The 17967-nt window shown below is 41.3% G+C and overlaps 1 protein-coding gene across 2 annotated transcripts in view; it reads right to left on the bottom strand.

The window, feature by feature from the left end:
* Positions 1 to 8: 8 nt before the first annotated feature.
* The window catches only part of rttn (rotatin), a 56783-nt gene continuing 38824 nt past the window's right edge, over positions 9 to 17967 (bottom strand). The window contains exons 36-54 of one of the 2 annotated variants that reach the window (XM_086020568.1): positions 16762 to 16963; positions 16583 to 16673; positions 15379 to 15529; positions 15099 to 15236; positions 13736 to 13935; positions 13524 to 13629; positions 12020 to 12117; positions 10727 to 10804; positions 9915 to 10041; positions 8121 to 8314; positions 7704 to 7977; positions 6586 to 6689; positions 6309 to 6382; positions 5240 to 5373; positions 3319 to 3654; positions 2829 to 3203; positions 1983 to 2085; positions 1078 to 1132; positions 9 to 195 (exon numbers count right to left, since the gene is read on the bottom strand). In XM_086020568.1, the coding sequence (XP_085876694.1) occupies positions 148 to 195; positions 1078 to 1132; positions 1983 to 2085; positions 2829 to 3203; positions 3319 to 3654; positions 5240 to 5373; positions 6309 to 6382; positions 6586 to 6689; positions 7704 to 7977; positions 8121 to 8314; positions 9915 to 10041; positions 10727 to 10804; positions 12020 to 12117; positions 13524 to 13629; positions 13736 to 13935; positions 15099 to 15236; positions 15379 to 15529; positions 16583 to 16673; positions 16762 to 16963 (2888 nt within the window). In that variant the 3' untranslated portion in view covers positions 9 to 147. Of the gene's footprint in view, positions 196 to 1077; positions 1133 to 1982; positions 2086 to 2828; positions 3204 to 3318; positions 3655 to 5239; positions 5374 to 6044; positions 6210 to 6308; positions 6383 to 6585; positions 6690 to 7703; positions 7978 to 8120; positions 8315 to 9914; positions 10042 to 10726; positions 10805 to 12019; positions 12118 to 13523; positions 13630 to 13735; positions 13936 to 15098; positions 15237 to 15378; positions 15530 to 16582; positions 16674 to 16761; positions 16964 to 17967 lie in introns of those variants that run through there. The other variant, XM_086020567.1, reaches the window with a different exon arrangement.

Below are 17967 nucleotides of genomic sequence, written 5' to 3'. Positions count from 1 at the left end.
GTGACCTGGACAATGGTACACACCCTTCAAAAGACAAAAGGTAGAGTAGACAGTCACTGAATACGCGGTGCATCCTTTTAATCATGATATTCTTGAACGTGACGGTACGGGAAAAGAAGTACAAAGATGGCTGTGTTGTTCCACGTCTCAGTAGACTTGTCCACAAATTTCGCTCGCCCACCACCGCCGCCATTGCTATAGGAGAAATAGATCATAAAGGTTCAGTGTGTTTGGCGTTCGCGGCAGGGATAGAACTATAAAATACACATGATTTTACATGCTCTCTCAATAGCATAGCCAACAAAGATGTCATTGAATGTAGTCATGTAGATATTTTATCCATCTATTTTTTGGGGGGATTAAAATTTGGATATGCATTATTTTACTTGGTCATGTTGCTCTGAATGTGGTATTAAGGTGTTCAAATACACGGTTCCGTTTCAACTGATCCTCAATCAATTCTTTCTTCGCTGATATAAAAAAAAAAAAGGTTGGGTGAATTAAAAATTTCAAGGCAACAAACAATTCAACTAAATGTTTTAAGTTTTGCTGTTGCGAAAAATGGTTGGCCCTTTTGTAGAACACCAACTTAAAGATAAATCTAAAATTGCTTGCTTTGTTGCGCTAACTAACATTGTTGCCATAAATATCAGTAAAAGATTTTCCAACTTAAATTACCGTTTAAGGCCCAAAAACTAAGTTTTAGTTTTAGTAACCCATTTCTGAGCAAATATGACCATTCGGACGGTAAGAGAGAGTTATGTAGTTTTCCTGGCATGTAAGGTCCATTAGTGGCAGCCACCCCAACATTGTTCTCAAATAAACACATCACAGATCATTATTCATTCTTAATTATTTGCCACTTATTTGCACCCACGTCACTCATTCAGTGCCAGATATTTTCAGACGTTCCTTTACGCTAACACTTAATAAAAAATAGAGAGAGAACAAGAGAGAGAGAAATAAATGAGTACCTTGAGTTGAGTGGCTGGAATCTTAAAAAACGTATAGATACGTCTTTGGGATTGAATGCTTAAATTAGCAAATATAGTGCATAGTTATAGTAGGAGGTCTTACCGGTGGATAAGATGGGTGCAGCTTAGCTCTGCTCTCTTCTCGTCTGCTCTTCTTCCTGTGGTGTTCATCAAACGCAGATGAGCACAAAATACATTTCATGAAGTTTCTCTATTAAATGCAATCCATTTGAACACAAGACACACATTATAGACATATTATAGAATATACTTGGTCGGCAATCTCATGTGCTCAAAGGCCATATTTGATTTGTAAAACCAAGTCATTCAGATAGCAGATTAAAAAATAAAAAGTATAAAAAATATTGGATAAATGTTCATTTTAGTGATAAATGTATGCCAATTCTTGTTTTAAGTTTATCTTCCTGACACTTCCTATTGTTTTTTACCTATTATTTAATAAAACTAATATGTGAGGTAAATATTGTATCTGAATACAAACTGTCTATTTTAATAATAAAATAATTCAATCCTAATTGTTATGCTTTTATTCGTAAATCTATTTAATCATAATTGACTTTTTTAATAAAGTAAATGTTAAATAAATCTTACATGCATATGTACAACAGTTTATTTACCGCCTCAAAAATGGGTTAAATTTTCTTTTCATTTACAACCAGTCAACTATTTATTTAAAAAAATATACGTTTTAGAAATACTTTTTTTTTTTTATTCCTACTGCTATTACAACTGCTAAATCAGATAACCTTTATTAGTCCCAAAATGGGGAAATGAGCAATATTTTTGCAAAGAATTTGCTACTGCTACTACCACTACAAATAATAATAAATATATTTTAATCAACCAATCTGAAAGTGGAAAACATTCAAAATTAATGGAACAAATAATACAAGATAACCCTCATCACGTAAATACTTGATGGGTTGGAATGGATGGGAAAGAAAACCAAACAAAAAAAAAACGTGCCCACTTTGCCCACCCTCTTACCTGCGCCTCAACAAGACGATGAGTAGGACGGTCAGTAAAATCAGTCCGGCAGTTGCAATCACCAAGTAAACATACATCATAAACACGGACAGTCTGAAGCCACCTGAGAATGACACGACAGTCAACATTTGTCCAAAATGGCAAATAACATAAACGCAAATATACTCATCGGCAGCCAGATTTCACAGATATACATCCATACTGTATATCGCCCTAAATTTGAATTTATAATACAATTTTTTTTTTTTTACTATTTACTCATTCTCTGCCACTGACGTATTTATTTGTCTTTTCAGAGTCCAGTCATTCAATTCAAGGAATTTATTTATATTTTTTTCAAATTTGATCAAACGTTAGGGTAAAAGAGGGTCTGAAAATGTCTGGCAGTGAGTGAGTTAAATATCTAGCAGTTTTTGTTTGTTTGTTTACAACATGCGGTAAGACTCCACACATTCATCTGTGAGAGTGTTATATCGTTGTTGTGTGGAAAAACACTTATGTCCAATTTTGGATTTTTTTTTAAATGTTCACATTAATATGATGTCTACAACGCGGAAACACCATTCACACAAAAATTAGAAAATTGAAAAAAAAAAAAAAAAAATGGGCATAAGTGTTTTTCACAGGATAGCGACGATATGCTTCTGTGCTGCTGTTTTGGTTAGCGACTGTAAAAAACAGAATTAAAGTATCCGTGTGAAAAAGACATCCTCTAGGAACTGCAATGATTAGTTACGACACATTTTTTCTGGTGAGCGAAGGGAGGCATCTATTTTTTATAGTCTTGTAACAAAGCCATCAATAAAACATTTGACAAGGTTCACAAGTTGAAGTTCGAACTTTTACCCGGCGATGACACCGTTACCAAGACGGTGTTAGTCTGCAGGCCGGCGTCGGTGCTGAAGCTGCAGCGGTACAAGCCGCCATCTTCCCGCACGACGGGACTCAGCTGCAGACTGACATCCAGGCTCTGCTCGCAGCTGACCTGTCCACGCTCGCTGTAGTCTTCCATCAGCACGCCGCCGTCCACCCGCTTGCATATGCCGATGATGACCCACGCTTGGCCCGGCGCCATGTGCTCCACTATGGCCTGGTGCACGGTGGTGCCGTTGTGGGCGTGGTTGCACTCCACGGTTAGGTTGCTGCTGGCTTCTGCCGTCACATGCGCGTCCGCCTCCATGACCTCGGCGCTGTCTTCTTTATCTTCCTTCGGGGGCTCGTCTACATTCACAGGAAGCAACTTAACAAGGGGCTCGTCTACATTCACAGGAAGCAACTTATTAATGGGATATCCCATTTGGCACGACGGCAAGTAAAGGACGCATTCGACCGTTACCTAAATCCTCCACCTGAATGTTTCTGATCCAGGGACCTTGGGGGAATGTTTGGACAGAGCAGTGATAAACGCCAATGTCCTGGTGGGTGACGTTCTTCATGGATATGCTTCCGTCCATCGGCGTGCTCCTCAAGAATTCGATCCGCTCCCGGTAATGGTAAGTGGTGGCGACTCCGTACTCTGGGTGGAAAACGGCTATGGAATTGGTGTCTGGGTCTTTGGTCCATGACACCATAGTGAGGTTTCCGTCCCAGGGGCACAAGCAGTCGAGGATCATCCCCTCCTGTAGGTGGATCGTGACAGTCTCGATCTCCGGGGCAGTATCTGCACAAGCTCCTTCATTTGGTTGAACAACATGACAACTTTAGGAAGAGTCAAAACTAGGGTTAGAATAGTTTGGGATTTTTCATTATCGGGAGTTTTTATTGCATTTTTGTTTTTTTAAATTCAGCTCGTTTTAATTCGTCTTTAGAGCAGGTTTGTTCATTTTTATTTTTTCGAAAATAGACCTTGGGAACATGCTTTTTTGTTTTTGCCGTACAAGAATAAAATATAATTGCACATCCACTACAGTAGGTGGCAGCAGTGTGCTAATTTAATTATTTTGTCTTATTCAAATCTTTTCTGTGATAGACTAAAAAAAAAACAAAATAAATTATTCTTTGTTGTAAGTTGATCCATGGTTCTATCTTTTTTTTGCTTTCTTCTTTGTTGATAAGGATACAATGTAATGCAGAGGTGTACAGTACTTAATAACAGAAAATAACAAATACAATAATAGCATTTTCACTCATGCAAGGAGCAGTTCATACACTACACGTGTGTGTGTGTGTGGTGCAAGGACACAACCAAACAAAAACAGTGTATTCCAGCAACCATAGTCACTTGAAAGTGGCTCTGGATCTTGCCCAGCTTAGCTGACCCTGGTATGGTCATAGACACCTGCTTATTATGTAAAGTAGTCCCATTTTAGAAATAGTTGGATAACTACAAGCCTACTTTAAAAGTCTTCTAATAAAAATGACTTTACTTGATTTATGGGCTTATTTTCTTCAATTGGATATTCCACTCTACCTAAAGATAGTTTTAAATCAAGGTGCACAAATGTCCCTGATCGACTATAATAAACTCAATATGGTTTGTGAATAACGGAAACTGGGATGGGAAAATATGGGATCAAGCCCCGTCTCAAACAGCAAATATTAGTGAGCAATTGACACACCCATAGCCAGATTAAATGAATGAAGCACCTCCAAACCTAGAGGAGTTGAGACTGAATCAACAGTGCCTCTGCTGGTTGCAGTAAGTACTGCACGCTGTTTTACCTCAATAGTTTGAAGATACAATTAAGTCATTCACTGCCATTGACGTATTTATTTGTCTTTTTCACAGTCCAGCCATTCAATCCCTGGATCTTATTTATATTTTTTTCAAATTTTTTCAAACCTTAGGGTAGAGGTGGGTCTGAAAATGTCTGGCAGTGAATGAGTTAACCAATAAACAAATGCACACAGTAACCAAACTCTTAATGATCAACAAATTGATTACCGGGCTGATCCCTAGTTTTAACATACTTGTGATCAAACTAACACAACCACAATCAAAAATATGGATATAGTAATTTGTTGTGTTTTTTCACACAAGGAGTGAAAAGCACAAGATTTGAATAAAGCAAACAACAACAACAACAACAAAAGTGACAATAGCGGTTGCACACGGCTGAGCTCAATGACAACTAACTGTTAGAATAATTATCGACTATTTTGATTCTGATAAATGACTTACAATGAAAAATAAAATATTAAGCAGAAGGAATGATGAGGTAAGAACTGCCGTAATATTTTGCATTCAAATAAATTGCGCATTTAGTTAAGCACTCTTGTGATTAAAACCAAACAAAACAGCATTTTTTGCTCCGTACCTTGAAGAAAAGGCAGTAAGACAAGTGCCATGAAGTACCAGCGCTCCTTTTGTACGACTTCCATCTTGGGCCGGCCGAGGAGAATGAAAGCTGCATTGATGAGACGAGCGGAACGGCACCCGAGATGCGACTGCCTGCTCGCTCTTGGGCCACAGAGACACAGCACACGCTTCATGTTAGCTTGCCGCTAGCTCATCGCACTTGCACACACACACACAAGCACTTTATCAGTCGGGGTAGAAAGGAGCGGGTGGGTGATCTTACGACACAATCGAGCAGACTGGATGCAAAATTGGCGGAGCAACATGATTGAACTTGTATCGGTCATCACAGCAAATTCTGAACAGCAATGGCACAAAAAAAAAAAAAAAAAGCAAAAATGCTACATACCAAGATGGATGGGGGGGGGGAAAGTTGGAACCATACAAGTAGCCCATTTCAGCAAAAAAAAAAAAAAAAAAATCCTATGAAAATAAAGGTGTATAAATACCATTTAAAAGTTTAAAAATGCATGATGATAAACTAATTTGATTTTATAGCGGTTTATAATTATAAGGGTTAGCTGATTTCATCTTTTTGTATGAACCCCCCCAAAAAAAATGTAAAAACAGGATTTAGCTACGTTACAATCAACTGTCTCCATCCTGACTACTGCCGAGGTGCCCTTGAACAAAGCATCGACAAACTACAACCCCATCCTTGTTCCATCTTTGTTTGATTAGGGATTAAAATCTGCAATATGAACTAAAAAAAAAAAAAAAAAAAAAAAAAATCTTGTCTGAAGTATAATTAAGAAGTAGTCAAGTAACTTAAAAATGTTGCCCATTGGCACTTTAATAAGAAAACATTTGCTAAATATGGAACATGGCAATCAATATACAAAATGGAAATCATGTGTTCAGCAGCTGGGAGAGGCTTTCAAGGCACTTTGACAAGTAGGCGCATAACGGCTCCTCTTGGTTCTCAGCATCTGTGATGTACAAATGAAATGAAGAAAAAAAAAAAAGGCTTAAAGAGATTCATAAAAATATTCCAGATCAGTGGCGGGCATACGAATCAAAGCGAACACGTACCCTTCTTCGACATGCGGTGGGCTTCTTCGATCCTCAGTCGAACCGCGGGACACTTCAGAGTAATCTTGGCCTTGGAGGGGAAAAGAAAAAAGAGGAGGACATTTTGTGTAAAGTTGAAGACCAGCATCGTTTTTATAATGTAGACTTGATCATGTGGAGGTAAAAAAAAAAAAAAAAAAATGGTCAGCTGCATTATAAAGACTTCCCAAAATTCATCCTGCTTTTATTTACACTTGGAAATAAATGTATGAGTGTGTGTGTGTGTGTGTGTACCCGTTGGTTATTATGAAGCAATGCCCAAAGTGCAGACGCTCCTATGCAGCACATCTCCATTTCCTTACTTTCCAGACAGCAGAAGAGAACTGTCATAGCTTTGTCTGGAGGGAAAAGAATAGAAAAGAACACGCAAAGTACGATCAAACCAGAACTGACAGACGCAGGACAGCACACACACAAAAAAAAGATTGTTTTCTGGTTTTGGGTCCAAAATAGGTGATTTGAGTGAAACCAACCCATGTTCGACTGCTTATTATTAAAAAAAATGAATAAGGTAGAAATAAACTTTATTATAAGGAAGTAATGAGGATTTCCTTTCAATGTGACCACAAATTGACAACAATTGAAGCCCTTTGAGCGTTTCCTGTGATTAAAGCGGAAGTCGACCCAAACATATTTTTTTCAGGAATATGTTCCCAGCAGGCCCACTAGTTGAAACACGTCATTCTGATAAATATTCTGTTTGTGGCATAAGTGTTAATCCACTCGTTTTTAGCCATCTCCGGGGGCGGCCATTTTGTCTTCTGTCAACTAAAAATGACATCACAACTGCTAACAACAACCAATTACATCTGACCTGTTTTCTGAATCTCAGTCGCGATTGGTCGTTGTGAGCAGTTGTGATGTCATTTTCAGTCGAGAGAAGTGACAAAATGGCCGCCCACAGAGATGGCTAAAAACGAGTGGATTAACACTTATGCCACAAACAGAATATTTATCAGAATGCCGTGTTTCAACTAGTGGGCCTGGATCGAACATATTCTTAAAAAAAACATGTTTGGGTTGACTTCCGCTTTAAGGTCTATATAAACAAATTTAATTTGTCTTGAATATGAAATCTGGGCCTGCTTAGTTGACCACAAAGCTAATATTCTGTTATATCAAAGGCAACAGGTTAATTGGACCTTTTGCCATTTAGTGGAAGACTATTTTATTGTTCCATTTATCACTACGCGTCAGTGGCATAGGTGGAAGAACATACATACATTAATTGAAGGAAATAAAAAAAATTAAAAAAATCGGAATCACTGCAATAAGCAGCCAAACAAAAGGTCAATCAATGCTCATGCAGCTAATGAGTCCAAATAGTAATCCCCTTCCTCCCCTTTTCATACCGTTGGCGATGACATGAGGCTTGTTAGCGGGACAAAAGCAAAGGTTGTGAAGGGTGAGCAGCGCGCCGCGCCGATGCGGCGCCAGCTCGACCAGCACTTCCAGCGCACCCGTCACCCGCAGGATACTGTGCTGGCCGTCGTCCGAAAACGACAGATTGACCAGCAGGCTGAGCCACGGCCCCATCGGGCCGCCCGAGCCGCCGCCGACACCTGCGCCCCTGGCTCCGCCCACCTTGGTCACGGGCACCGAGGTGAAGGCTTGCAGGAAGTTGTTCTGGGAGAGGAAAAAAAAAAAAAAAGCTATTGAAAGCAGAGAAAGAGAATATTTTATACATTTTACAAATCCCATTTGGCCAATCAAACGACAGCAGGCTCCGCCCAACCACTACCTTCTGACTTCGCTAGCACAAAGCTTACCTTCTGCAAGACTCCCCGGCAGTCGCGGGACATAACCAAGTTGGAAAGCAAGGAGAAGGAAAGCTTCTGGATGGCGCTGTTGTCAGGGGCGACGCCTGAAGCCAACTTCATGATGGAGTGCATTAGCGAGCCACTTGTGCTGCCTTTCGGTCCGGACGCCACACCTGCCCCCCCGCCACACACAGAGCTGCATGCTGGGATGTTAAAAAAAAAAAAAAAAAGGATTACAAGTCTGAACAGGGGAAAATCAACAATTAATTCATCAAGTCAAACCAAAAAGGTTTCGAAGTATTACTCTCTTCCTCGCTTTGGGTGGCGGTTGGTTGCTATGACAACGATAGTAACACCATCCAGCAGCACCAGAGTTGCATAATAATAATAATCATTTCAAAAACAAGCCGCCCGGCTGCACGGCTGCCTGCCCGCCGCACCAAAACATCTTTGCACGGCTGCACGGTTGTCTGAATGTGTGTCATAAATAATGAAGAGGAGAATTTCTGCACGTAGACAAAATATTTTCTCAACCTTTGCGGGAAGTCTAGACCCTGAGTAAAGCTCATTAATAACACAAGGCCAGTGAGTTTGGAGGAGGTCATACATGATAACTGATTGAGTTTTTTACAGTGCTATCAATTTAATTCAGTTTAACAGCGGGATATTTGGAAAAGTAATCAAAAGAAAAAAAGAAAAAAAAACAGCGCGATTTAAAATAGTTTTGAAGTAATGTTTTTTGTTTTTTTTTCCCAAGCCGGCAACAGACTTGTTGAATGATGCTGCTGATTGGACCACCAGGCGACTTGTTGGTCATATTCATTCTAGTAGCGTTACATATGTATGCTAATGTTAGCCTCGGGCTCTCTCAACACCAATCAAGGAAAATCTTCATTATGGATCTATTTCTCGCGGTTATATAAATAATTTGCAGCCAAGTAGGGTTGTTTTTACCACATTTCGTTTTTCTTTTTCTCATCTTTTTAATTTTGACAATTCTACGCCTAAAACAATGTGTGTCAAAAGTATGCACGGATTCAAACCGACTGACGGCAAACAAGGCCTTAGATGAAAGGCTTGAGATGAAACATTCGCTTTTGTCTCCGGGGACAAAATGATAGCCGGAGGGCGGCTGGCGTAACATTAAGCCTAACTGCACGCAGCCTCAACACAACCTGCGCGGAACGCGAACCCTCCGGGGAAATACCACCGGCTGACTTCATTGCTTTCCCATGCCTCGGAGCTCTGTGCTTATATGGGGGTGGGGTGGTGGTGGTGGTGGTGGTGGTGGGGGGGGGTCGCGGGTGGGGGTCTACAGTGCCGGCCCCCGCTGAGGAAGCGGTGCCAATCACATCGAAATAAAGACGCGAAACAGCGCCAGAAAAGTGTCTCACAAGTCTCGCAAATAAAACTTCCGCTTTCCCTCGCACAAGTGCCCCGGCGCGTGCACATCAAAGGGACCACAAGCTATTTATCAAAGTAACATTTCCCAGTTTCCTCCCTGTGAATCTTGCCTTTTCCTCTACTGAAAAACTCCCTTTTTCTTACAAGCCTCTCGGCGTTCAGACTTCCAATTAAACCGGAATACTGATTAGCGAGGCAGAAGAGAGAGGCTCCAAAAATCATCTCCCTCTGGTGTTGAAACCTGCGGTGGCGCGCACAGCTCGACGGCGTCTCCTCGGCACACTGTGGCCATTGTGGAGCGTTGGCCTTGGCACTGGGACACGCAACGCTCGGTGGACAATGAGCGCATTGGACAAATATGAAGCCAGGCACAGAAGACACAACCGAGACACAAGAAACCTGCGGGGCAGTCGGCGGTGTAGACGCAGAGGAGCTCCAGCACCGCCTCCATGATGGAGTCGTCCAATAGGAGCCAAGGCCAAAGGGCGTGCGACGCCAGTGTCAGGCATGTATCTTTGGCCAACACCTACGCAAACGGAAAGCACAAAACCGTCATACATTGAAACAGGGCATTCGGATTCGTATTATGTTATGGAATATAACTAAATCCACCTGTTTTTAGCCATCTCAGGGTGCGGCCATTTTGTCACTTCTGTCGACTGAAAATGATGTCACTCTTGCTCAGGGCCCCGCTGACAACCAATCGCGGCTCAGCTTCAGAAAACAAATGATCCATGATTGGTCGTTACCTGAGCAACTGTGATGTCATTTTCAGTCGACAGCAGCGACAAAATGGCCGCCGCCCGAGATGGCTAAAAAGGGGTGCATTTTGCTGCTTAACTCATATTAATTATATTGCCTTGTTTCAACTAGTGGGCCTGCATAGAACATATTCTTGAAAAAAATATGTATGGCGTTGACTTACTCTTTAAAGTATACTTGATGTGTATAATCACACGAAGGCCAAATTCACTAGTTGCGCAAAGAAGCACCCACCCCCACCGATATAACCTTTTTTTGCTCTGAGTGTGACGCTAGCTAACGAATGCACTGGATGAGTAACTCTTTTAGCTTGTGAAGACGTGAGTGGAGCCATACACATTTTGAGGGGGTTGGTGAGCCTCATTTACAAGCACAGCGTTGGGTACTCAGAGGAACCATTTTAAACCAATTAGCAGCAGGGAATTAAAAGGCAAGACACAGAGGCTCACTTTGCAATCGTGGTTGTGGTAGATAGCGCTCCGCAAGATCTCCACAGTCAGCTTAACCTCCTTTAAGTAGCCTTCTTCCTGATGATGTGGAAAAACACAGTTCAAATTAAGCACTTGCACGGGCATGCACAATACTTGCTAGCTAAATGCGTGTGGACAATCACACCTCAGTCAAAAAGTGCAATCACGCAATTCCTCCCAGAAACAAAGTGAAGACAAGAAATGAGCACAAGTAAAGCTAGAATTAGTATCATATAACAAAATTCTTTTACGCTTCTGCATCAGTATTATAAATGCAATAGGTCACCGCATAGAGTTGTCGCAGTTCGGCATTCGCAGTCAACTATTAGCAGATTTATTTTGGAATCTATCCACTGTTATTGTTACCCCCAATAATTCACTTTTTGATTAAAAAAAAAAAAAAAAAAGAATTATACCCTATCCCCCACTTATTGATGTTCTCTTTCTCTCCCCACCACTTGTTCTCTCTCCCCCCCACTTGTTCTCTCTCTCCCCCTCTCTCCCCACCACTTGTTCTCTCTCCCCCCCACTTGTTCTCTCTCTCCCCCCCACTTGTTCTCTCGTTCTTTCTCTCTCTCCCCCCCAACTTGTTCTCTCTCTCTCTCTCTCTCTCTCTCTCTCTCTCTCTCTCTCTCTCTCTCTCTCTCTCTCTCTCTCTCTCTCTCTCTCTCTCTCTCTCTCTCTCTCTCTCTCTCTCTCTCTCTCTCTCTCTCTCTCTCTCTCTCTCCCTCTCCCTCTCCCTCTCCCTCTCCCTCTCCCTCTCCCTCTCCCTCTCCCTCCCTCTCCCTCTCCCTCTCCCTCTCCCTCCCTCCCTCCCTCCCTCCCTCTCTCCCTCTCTCCCTCCCTCTCTCCCTCTCTCCCTCTCTCCCTCTCTCCCTCTCTCCCTCCCTCCCTCCCTCCCTCCAAAAGTGATTTTCTTAGTTTAGATAAATAAAACAAACAAACAAGGACAACAACATTTTGGAGGTGGGAGTTGAGTCAACTTGAGTGCACTATAAAAGTTTTTAAGTAGACCTTGAGCCATCAGCTAAGTGTTTCAAAAGAAAAAGGTAGTAGCTACATTTATGGGACTGCAAGGTACTGTCTCCAGTCACTTTTTACGACTACTTGTAAATGAAATTTGTGAAAAATTCCCACTTTGCTGCTATTTTTGATCACTTCAATGTTCTGTCAGCATGTGAGTTGCACCTGGGAGAGTGTGAACACACCAACACTGTTTAGGGAGCAATACACAACTTTACAGCAAAGGTCACATTCAGTTTTGATCCTCACCTTTTTACGGTGGGAAGGTTTGCCGTTTCGGACGGACTCCAGGTTGAGCTGAGAGTGAGTCTGCTTCATCTGCTCCACGCAGCTGTCAATTAATCCCGCTGTAGCAAGCGCACACGTCAATCCACCCACATACACCCCACCCACACATGCACACACACACAAAACGACAGTCGTTACATAAACAGAGAAAATATAGGAATTTCACATAGCGCTAATAAAATAGCAGGGGGTTGTGAAAATGTGAAAAACAGACTAAGATGAATCATTTCAGAACTTTTTTACACCATCAATGTGAATTGTACCATGACGATTTCAAAACAAAGCCTTAAACAAAACAATCCAACGAAGGTTTTATGCAATCATTTTCTTGCATTTGGGATGATTTACAGTTTACAACAATTCCGTTTTGTTTTTTGGTCATGTGCAGTACTAAAGGTAAGTCAACCCCAAAAATTTCTTCACAAAAATATGTTCTATGAACCTCCACTAGTTTATACATGGCATTCTGATTGATATTGTGTTTGTGTAATATGAGCTAAGCAGCAAAATCCATTAGTTTTTGTCCATCTCAGGGGGCGGCCATCAGGTATTTTACTGCTTAACTCATATTCCACAAACACAATATTAATTAGAATGCTGTATTTTGACTAGTGGAGGTGCAAAGAACACATTATTGCACAGAAAATTTTCGGGTTGACTTCCCTTGTAAGTTACACGCCTTTCAGAATTATTATTATTAATTTTAAAAAGTTCAAGTTTATCCATTTATCCAGTCAACCCAAACATATTTTTTTCAAGAATATATTCCCAGCAGGCCCACTAGTTGAAACATGGCATTCTAATTAATTTGGCGTTTGTGGAATACACGATAAGCAGCAAAATGCACTGGCTTTTAGCCATCTCTGGGGGGCGGCCATTTTGTCTTCTGTCGACTGAAAATGACATCACAACTGCTCGTAACGACCAATCACGGCTGACTTGTTTTCTGAATCTCAGCCGTGATTGGTTGTTGTGAGCAGTTGTGATGTCATTTTCAGTCGACATAAGTGACAAAATGGCCGCCCCCAGAGATGGCTAAAAACGAGTGCATTAACACTTATTCCACAAATGCAACGAGTGGGCTTGCATGGAACATATTCTTGAAAAAAATATGCTTGGGTTGACTTCCGCTTGAATGACTTCAGTGCCACCCTGTTCTTGCCAAGACACATAAAAGAGAAATATATAAGAAGAACATGGGAGATTGTTGTCGCAGCTAGCTAGCTCTTGTCAAGAATTCCTGTGGCTCCTTTATGTTCCTGTAGGCCTCTTTATAGTCTCCTTGATCAGTGTTCTTTTTTTTTTTTTCTTTTTTAATTGCAATGTTCACATTATAGCTTATATTAATTAATAAAGTGGCTTAGTGTTAAAATGATTCTTCTTGGTCAAATTTGGACAACACAAAAAATGCTTTGTAGACATTTTATACCAACAATAGGAGTGTGTTACAAAAAAGGCATGCTACCTGTAGCAGCGTGGTTCTGTGCAACAGCGTTGCTGGCCAGTAGAGCCATCAGAGCTCTGGCTGTCAACTTTTTAAGTGGATCCTGAAGAGTCCTCCTTTCAAAACTCTACAATAAAAAAAATAAATAAAAAAAAACAGCACCCAAGCAAGATATGCGTGTATTTTTTTTTTTGGAAGCATGACCGCACAGCTTTGTACATGCTGCTCCTCACCTGCAGCAACACATCACAAAGATGGCTCGCTGGCGGGCCGCTCAGCACGTCAGCTAAAGCGGCGCCGTGGTCCGAGTTCAAAGGCCTGACTGCTCCTCGCCTTTTTGTCTCTTCTGCGAAAATGCTGCAAAGGAAGTGCAAAGCTCCTTTGTGCAGATGGGGCTCCGCAAACTTCTCATGCACGCACAGTGAAAGTGTTCCTGTACACAAAAGGAGGACCAAAGCCCGGAATGAACAAAAAGTCGACAAACGATAAATCCGGTGGCGAGACATCTTCATCCGATATTTAGTCATTATGTGATATTGCACGCTGACGCATCATTTCATCCACGCCAAACTGCCATAAACAAACCCTGGCATGAATGCAGAAAAAGGGCTCAATGTTCATCTTTTACTGGATTCATTAAAAGTCCCTGCTGTGTCATCTATCTGGGGGAGCCATGAGGAGCTGAGGTTGTTTAAGGACTAGTAAGGGAAGACAAAAGGCATAGTTGTGATGCAAACACAAACACGGGAGGAAATACTGGACTGGGATCTGTGTTCGGAATGTGACTAGGCACCAAGCGTATTGTTACTCCCGCCACAAAATTACCGCAGTCTAAAATAACACAAAAAGTACCATTTCAATCAGTACTTTATTTTAATTTCTGTGTTTTTTTTTTTTTTTATGTAAATGAGTTGCCCACAAAATATATCCGAAATATTTTTCAAATTGAATGATAACTTCTCTTAAATGATTGTAAAATCGTGTTTTGAATTTATTTGTTTGGTGTGGGATCAGCTCTTGCAGCTTTTGCAAGTCATCCTCACTCCAATTCTTGTTATGTATCTGTCTTGCACAAATTTAGATATGTGTTCCCAACGTTTGGGCTCTCCTAATTTTGTGATTATCTTTTTTTTTCTTTTCACCCGAAAAAAAAGGAAGGACATGCCATTTTAACTTCCATTCATTTTCTACGGCGCTTTTCCTCATTAGAATCACGGGCATACCTTCGTCCGGGGCATCCAATCGCATGGCACATAGAGACAAACAACCAGTACCAGTCACACTCAGATTCACACCTATATACTCTTCAACGAACATAACTTTTTTTCGAATCTGGGAGGAATCTGGAGTACCCATAGCAAACCACTGCAAGCATAGGGAGGACATGCAAACTACACACAGGAGGAATTCAAACCTGAGGCTAACCACTTGGCAACCATGCTGCCCATTTTTAATTTTTTCTTCTTTTTTTTTTTGCATGTCCATGCCTTCCTCTTTTGACACTGTCAATCCTCTCCAAAGGGGAGCTAATGCCTTATGATTACTGCTATGACAGCTTTTCTCATCCATCGACTTTTAACACATGCATAACAGTACCTGTGAACGTCCGCCAGTGTCTCCCCAGTGCAGAAGAAACAGATGGGTACACAGTACAACTGTCCCTCCTCACCAGAGTAGCCATGAGCGTAAACACATCCGCCCAACATGCGAGGACATTGTCCCGCATGCCTGCATCTGGGGTTTAAACGTGACATTAAGTCAAATAAATAGCTAAAAAAAGACTAAGAACAGACGGACTCTTTATGAAGGCTAAAATGACGTAAGCATACATATAAATAAATAGCAGCACGGTTTATGATGATTATTAGGGCCGCACCTAATCCTTCCGTGTTGAGGGTGAGTACTGCCACAAGGGTGGACAACAATTGTTTCAGGAAGTCCAACTGGCCAATCAGCTCATGATTGAGGGAGACACAGGACTGCAGCAGCTTGGAAAAGCCAGACAGGAAGTGAAGAAGCGTGACGAGCTGAGCATGCACAAGAAGAAAAAGAAACAATTAAATCCCAAAAGTGAAGGTGTCCACAGACAACCCACTGACACTTATATTATATATATATACACTTATATTGCATATTATTAGGCCAGAAGTGGGACGATACAGTTCTACTAATGCGCTGAACTGTGTTACTAGTGAGGACAAAGAGCATCCTAGTACGAGGGCCTTAAAGTGAAATCAACGCGAACAGATTTTTTTCCAGAGTATGTTCCCAGCAGGCCCACTAGTTGAAACACGGCATTCTGATTAATATTGCATTTGTGGAATAAGTGTTAATGCACTCGTTTATAGCCATCTCTGTGGGCGGCCATTTTGTCACTTCTCTCGACTGAAAATGACATCACCACAACTGCTCACAACGACCAATCGCGGCTGAGATTCAGAAAACAGGTCAGCTGTTATTGGTTGTTGTGAGCAGTTGTGATGTTATTTTCAGTCGACAGAAGACAAAATGGCAGGACGAAGGACCAGAGATGGGTAAAAATGAATGCATTTTGATACTTGAACTTATATTACAAAAACGCAATATTTATCGGAATGCCTTGTTTCAACTAGTGGACTTGCATAGAACAAATTCTTGAAAAAAATATGTTTGGTTTGACTTCCGGTTTAAGCAACGAAATCCACCCGTTTTTAGCCATCTCTAGGAGCGGCCATTTTGTCACTTCTGTCGACTGAAAATGACATCACAACTACTCAGGGCTCAGGTAACGACCAATCACGGCTCAGCTTCAGAAAACAGGTCAGCCGTGATTGGTCGTTAGCAGTTGTGATGTCATTTTTCAGTCGACAGAAGTGACAAAATGGCCGCCCCCAGAGATGGCTAAAAATGGGGGGATTAACTCTTATTCCACACACGCAATATTTATTAGAGGGCCTTGTTTCAACTAGTGGGCTTGCATAGAACATATTCTTGAAAAAAAATGCTTGGGTCGACTTCCGCTTTATTGATATCAAGGATGTCAAATAAACGCTCAAACGGCCTTCCATGCTGTTTGATCTTAAAACTGCTTTTGATGTCACCTGACTCTTGATGTCTTCTCTTTCTCCAGGAAGGATGTTTGGTGCCTTCATTTCACTGAGGCAATTCTCAATTGGCCCAATAGCCACCAAGCTAAGGGAAACGAACATATAAATATTGAAATGTATCAGAAGATCTGAATTTGATTCTTAATTCAACAAATTGAATTTAGCCACTTTACCCCGCCAACGCTTTCAAGAGCTGGTTCTGCCGGATGGCCGTCAGGGTAAAATCTGGCAAGATGGCCAGCAAATTCATCAGCAGGCCACAGTGGGCCACAAGAAGGTCAGGAGTAACCATGACGACAGGCTGTGTGGACGAGGGCCGGCATGGTTGGAGGTCTTGAGAGGCAACAGAGTCGCTGGTGTCAATGTCGCTTTGGCCTAAAAGAGATGTCATACAGCCACTAAAAATGAGGCGACAGATAATGCGATAGTAATTGCAATTGGTTGCTGTTGTGGACTACGCGAATGATTGGTTGCCAATGTGTGTGTGAAAAAAAGTCTCATTTGAAAGAACATAACAGTAAGGTGTATTTTTTCCAGTTGTTTTCGTTAGCTAATTTCACTTTTTTTGGGGGTTGTTTTGTTTTACTCACGCAGGACCTGTTGTCAGTTCGGTAATGAATATCCTGTCAAAATTTTGCCTGCAGCAAAGCTGCGCCCAATGTTTTTTCATTCTCTCAGTATGTGCACTATGGGCGAGTTAAAAGAGAGAAACTATTTTGTGTGCAATGGTTTTTTTTTTTTGTCATTGTGCCCAAGTTATAAAATGAGCATTGTATATACAGTGCATATAAAAAGACAAAACACTGCTGTTCAAATACCAGGTTTTTGTGATATGACATTTTTAGACCAAAACAAGTAACTTAAAATATTTTTGAACCATGAATGTGCCCTGTAACTTGTGCAAAAAAAAAAAAAATCTTTTTGACTGGGGAAGTAAACACATGTTAACTGGGACTAAGCACACATCTGTCACCACTTAAATTGCCTTTGATTATCCCAAAATAAATTCCAGATCTTCTAATAGCAGGCTTTTATTGACAGTTTTTTTCTCTTTCTAGCAGAAGGATTTCGAACTGTTCGAATAATCCCTTCCACCTTGTCTATGGCCCCAGGTCCATTTGATGAAAAACACCCGCAAAGCATGATGCTTCCAACACCATGCCTCACTTTATGTATGCTGTCCTTTTGCTGTTGATCAGTAATGTGTTTGCACCACCTATTTTCGGGAAATATGGCCAACAACTAAACTTTAAAACATTTCCCACACGTGCGTTTGGATTCTTTTGCTGACTCCCATTTAACATGAGTTTGAATGTGATTTTTAATTCTGAACACAGACATATCGCAGTAATAAGAGGGTGTGAACAATTGTCCAACCG

This window comes from Filicampus tigris, chromosome 21 (genome assembly GCF_054856515.1).
Source record: "Filicampus tigris isolate MCC_2025a chromosome 21, RoL_Ftig_1.0, whole genome shotgun sequence".
Taxonomy (NCBI): Eukaryota; Metazoa; Chordata; class Actinopteri; order Syngnathiformes; family Syngnathidae; genus Filicampus; species Filicampus tigris.
The sequence above is the reverse complement of the archived record's forward strand: the minus strand, read 5'-3'. Positions and strand labels throughout refer to the sequence as shown.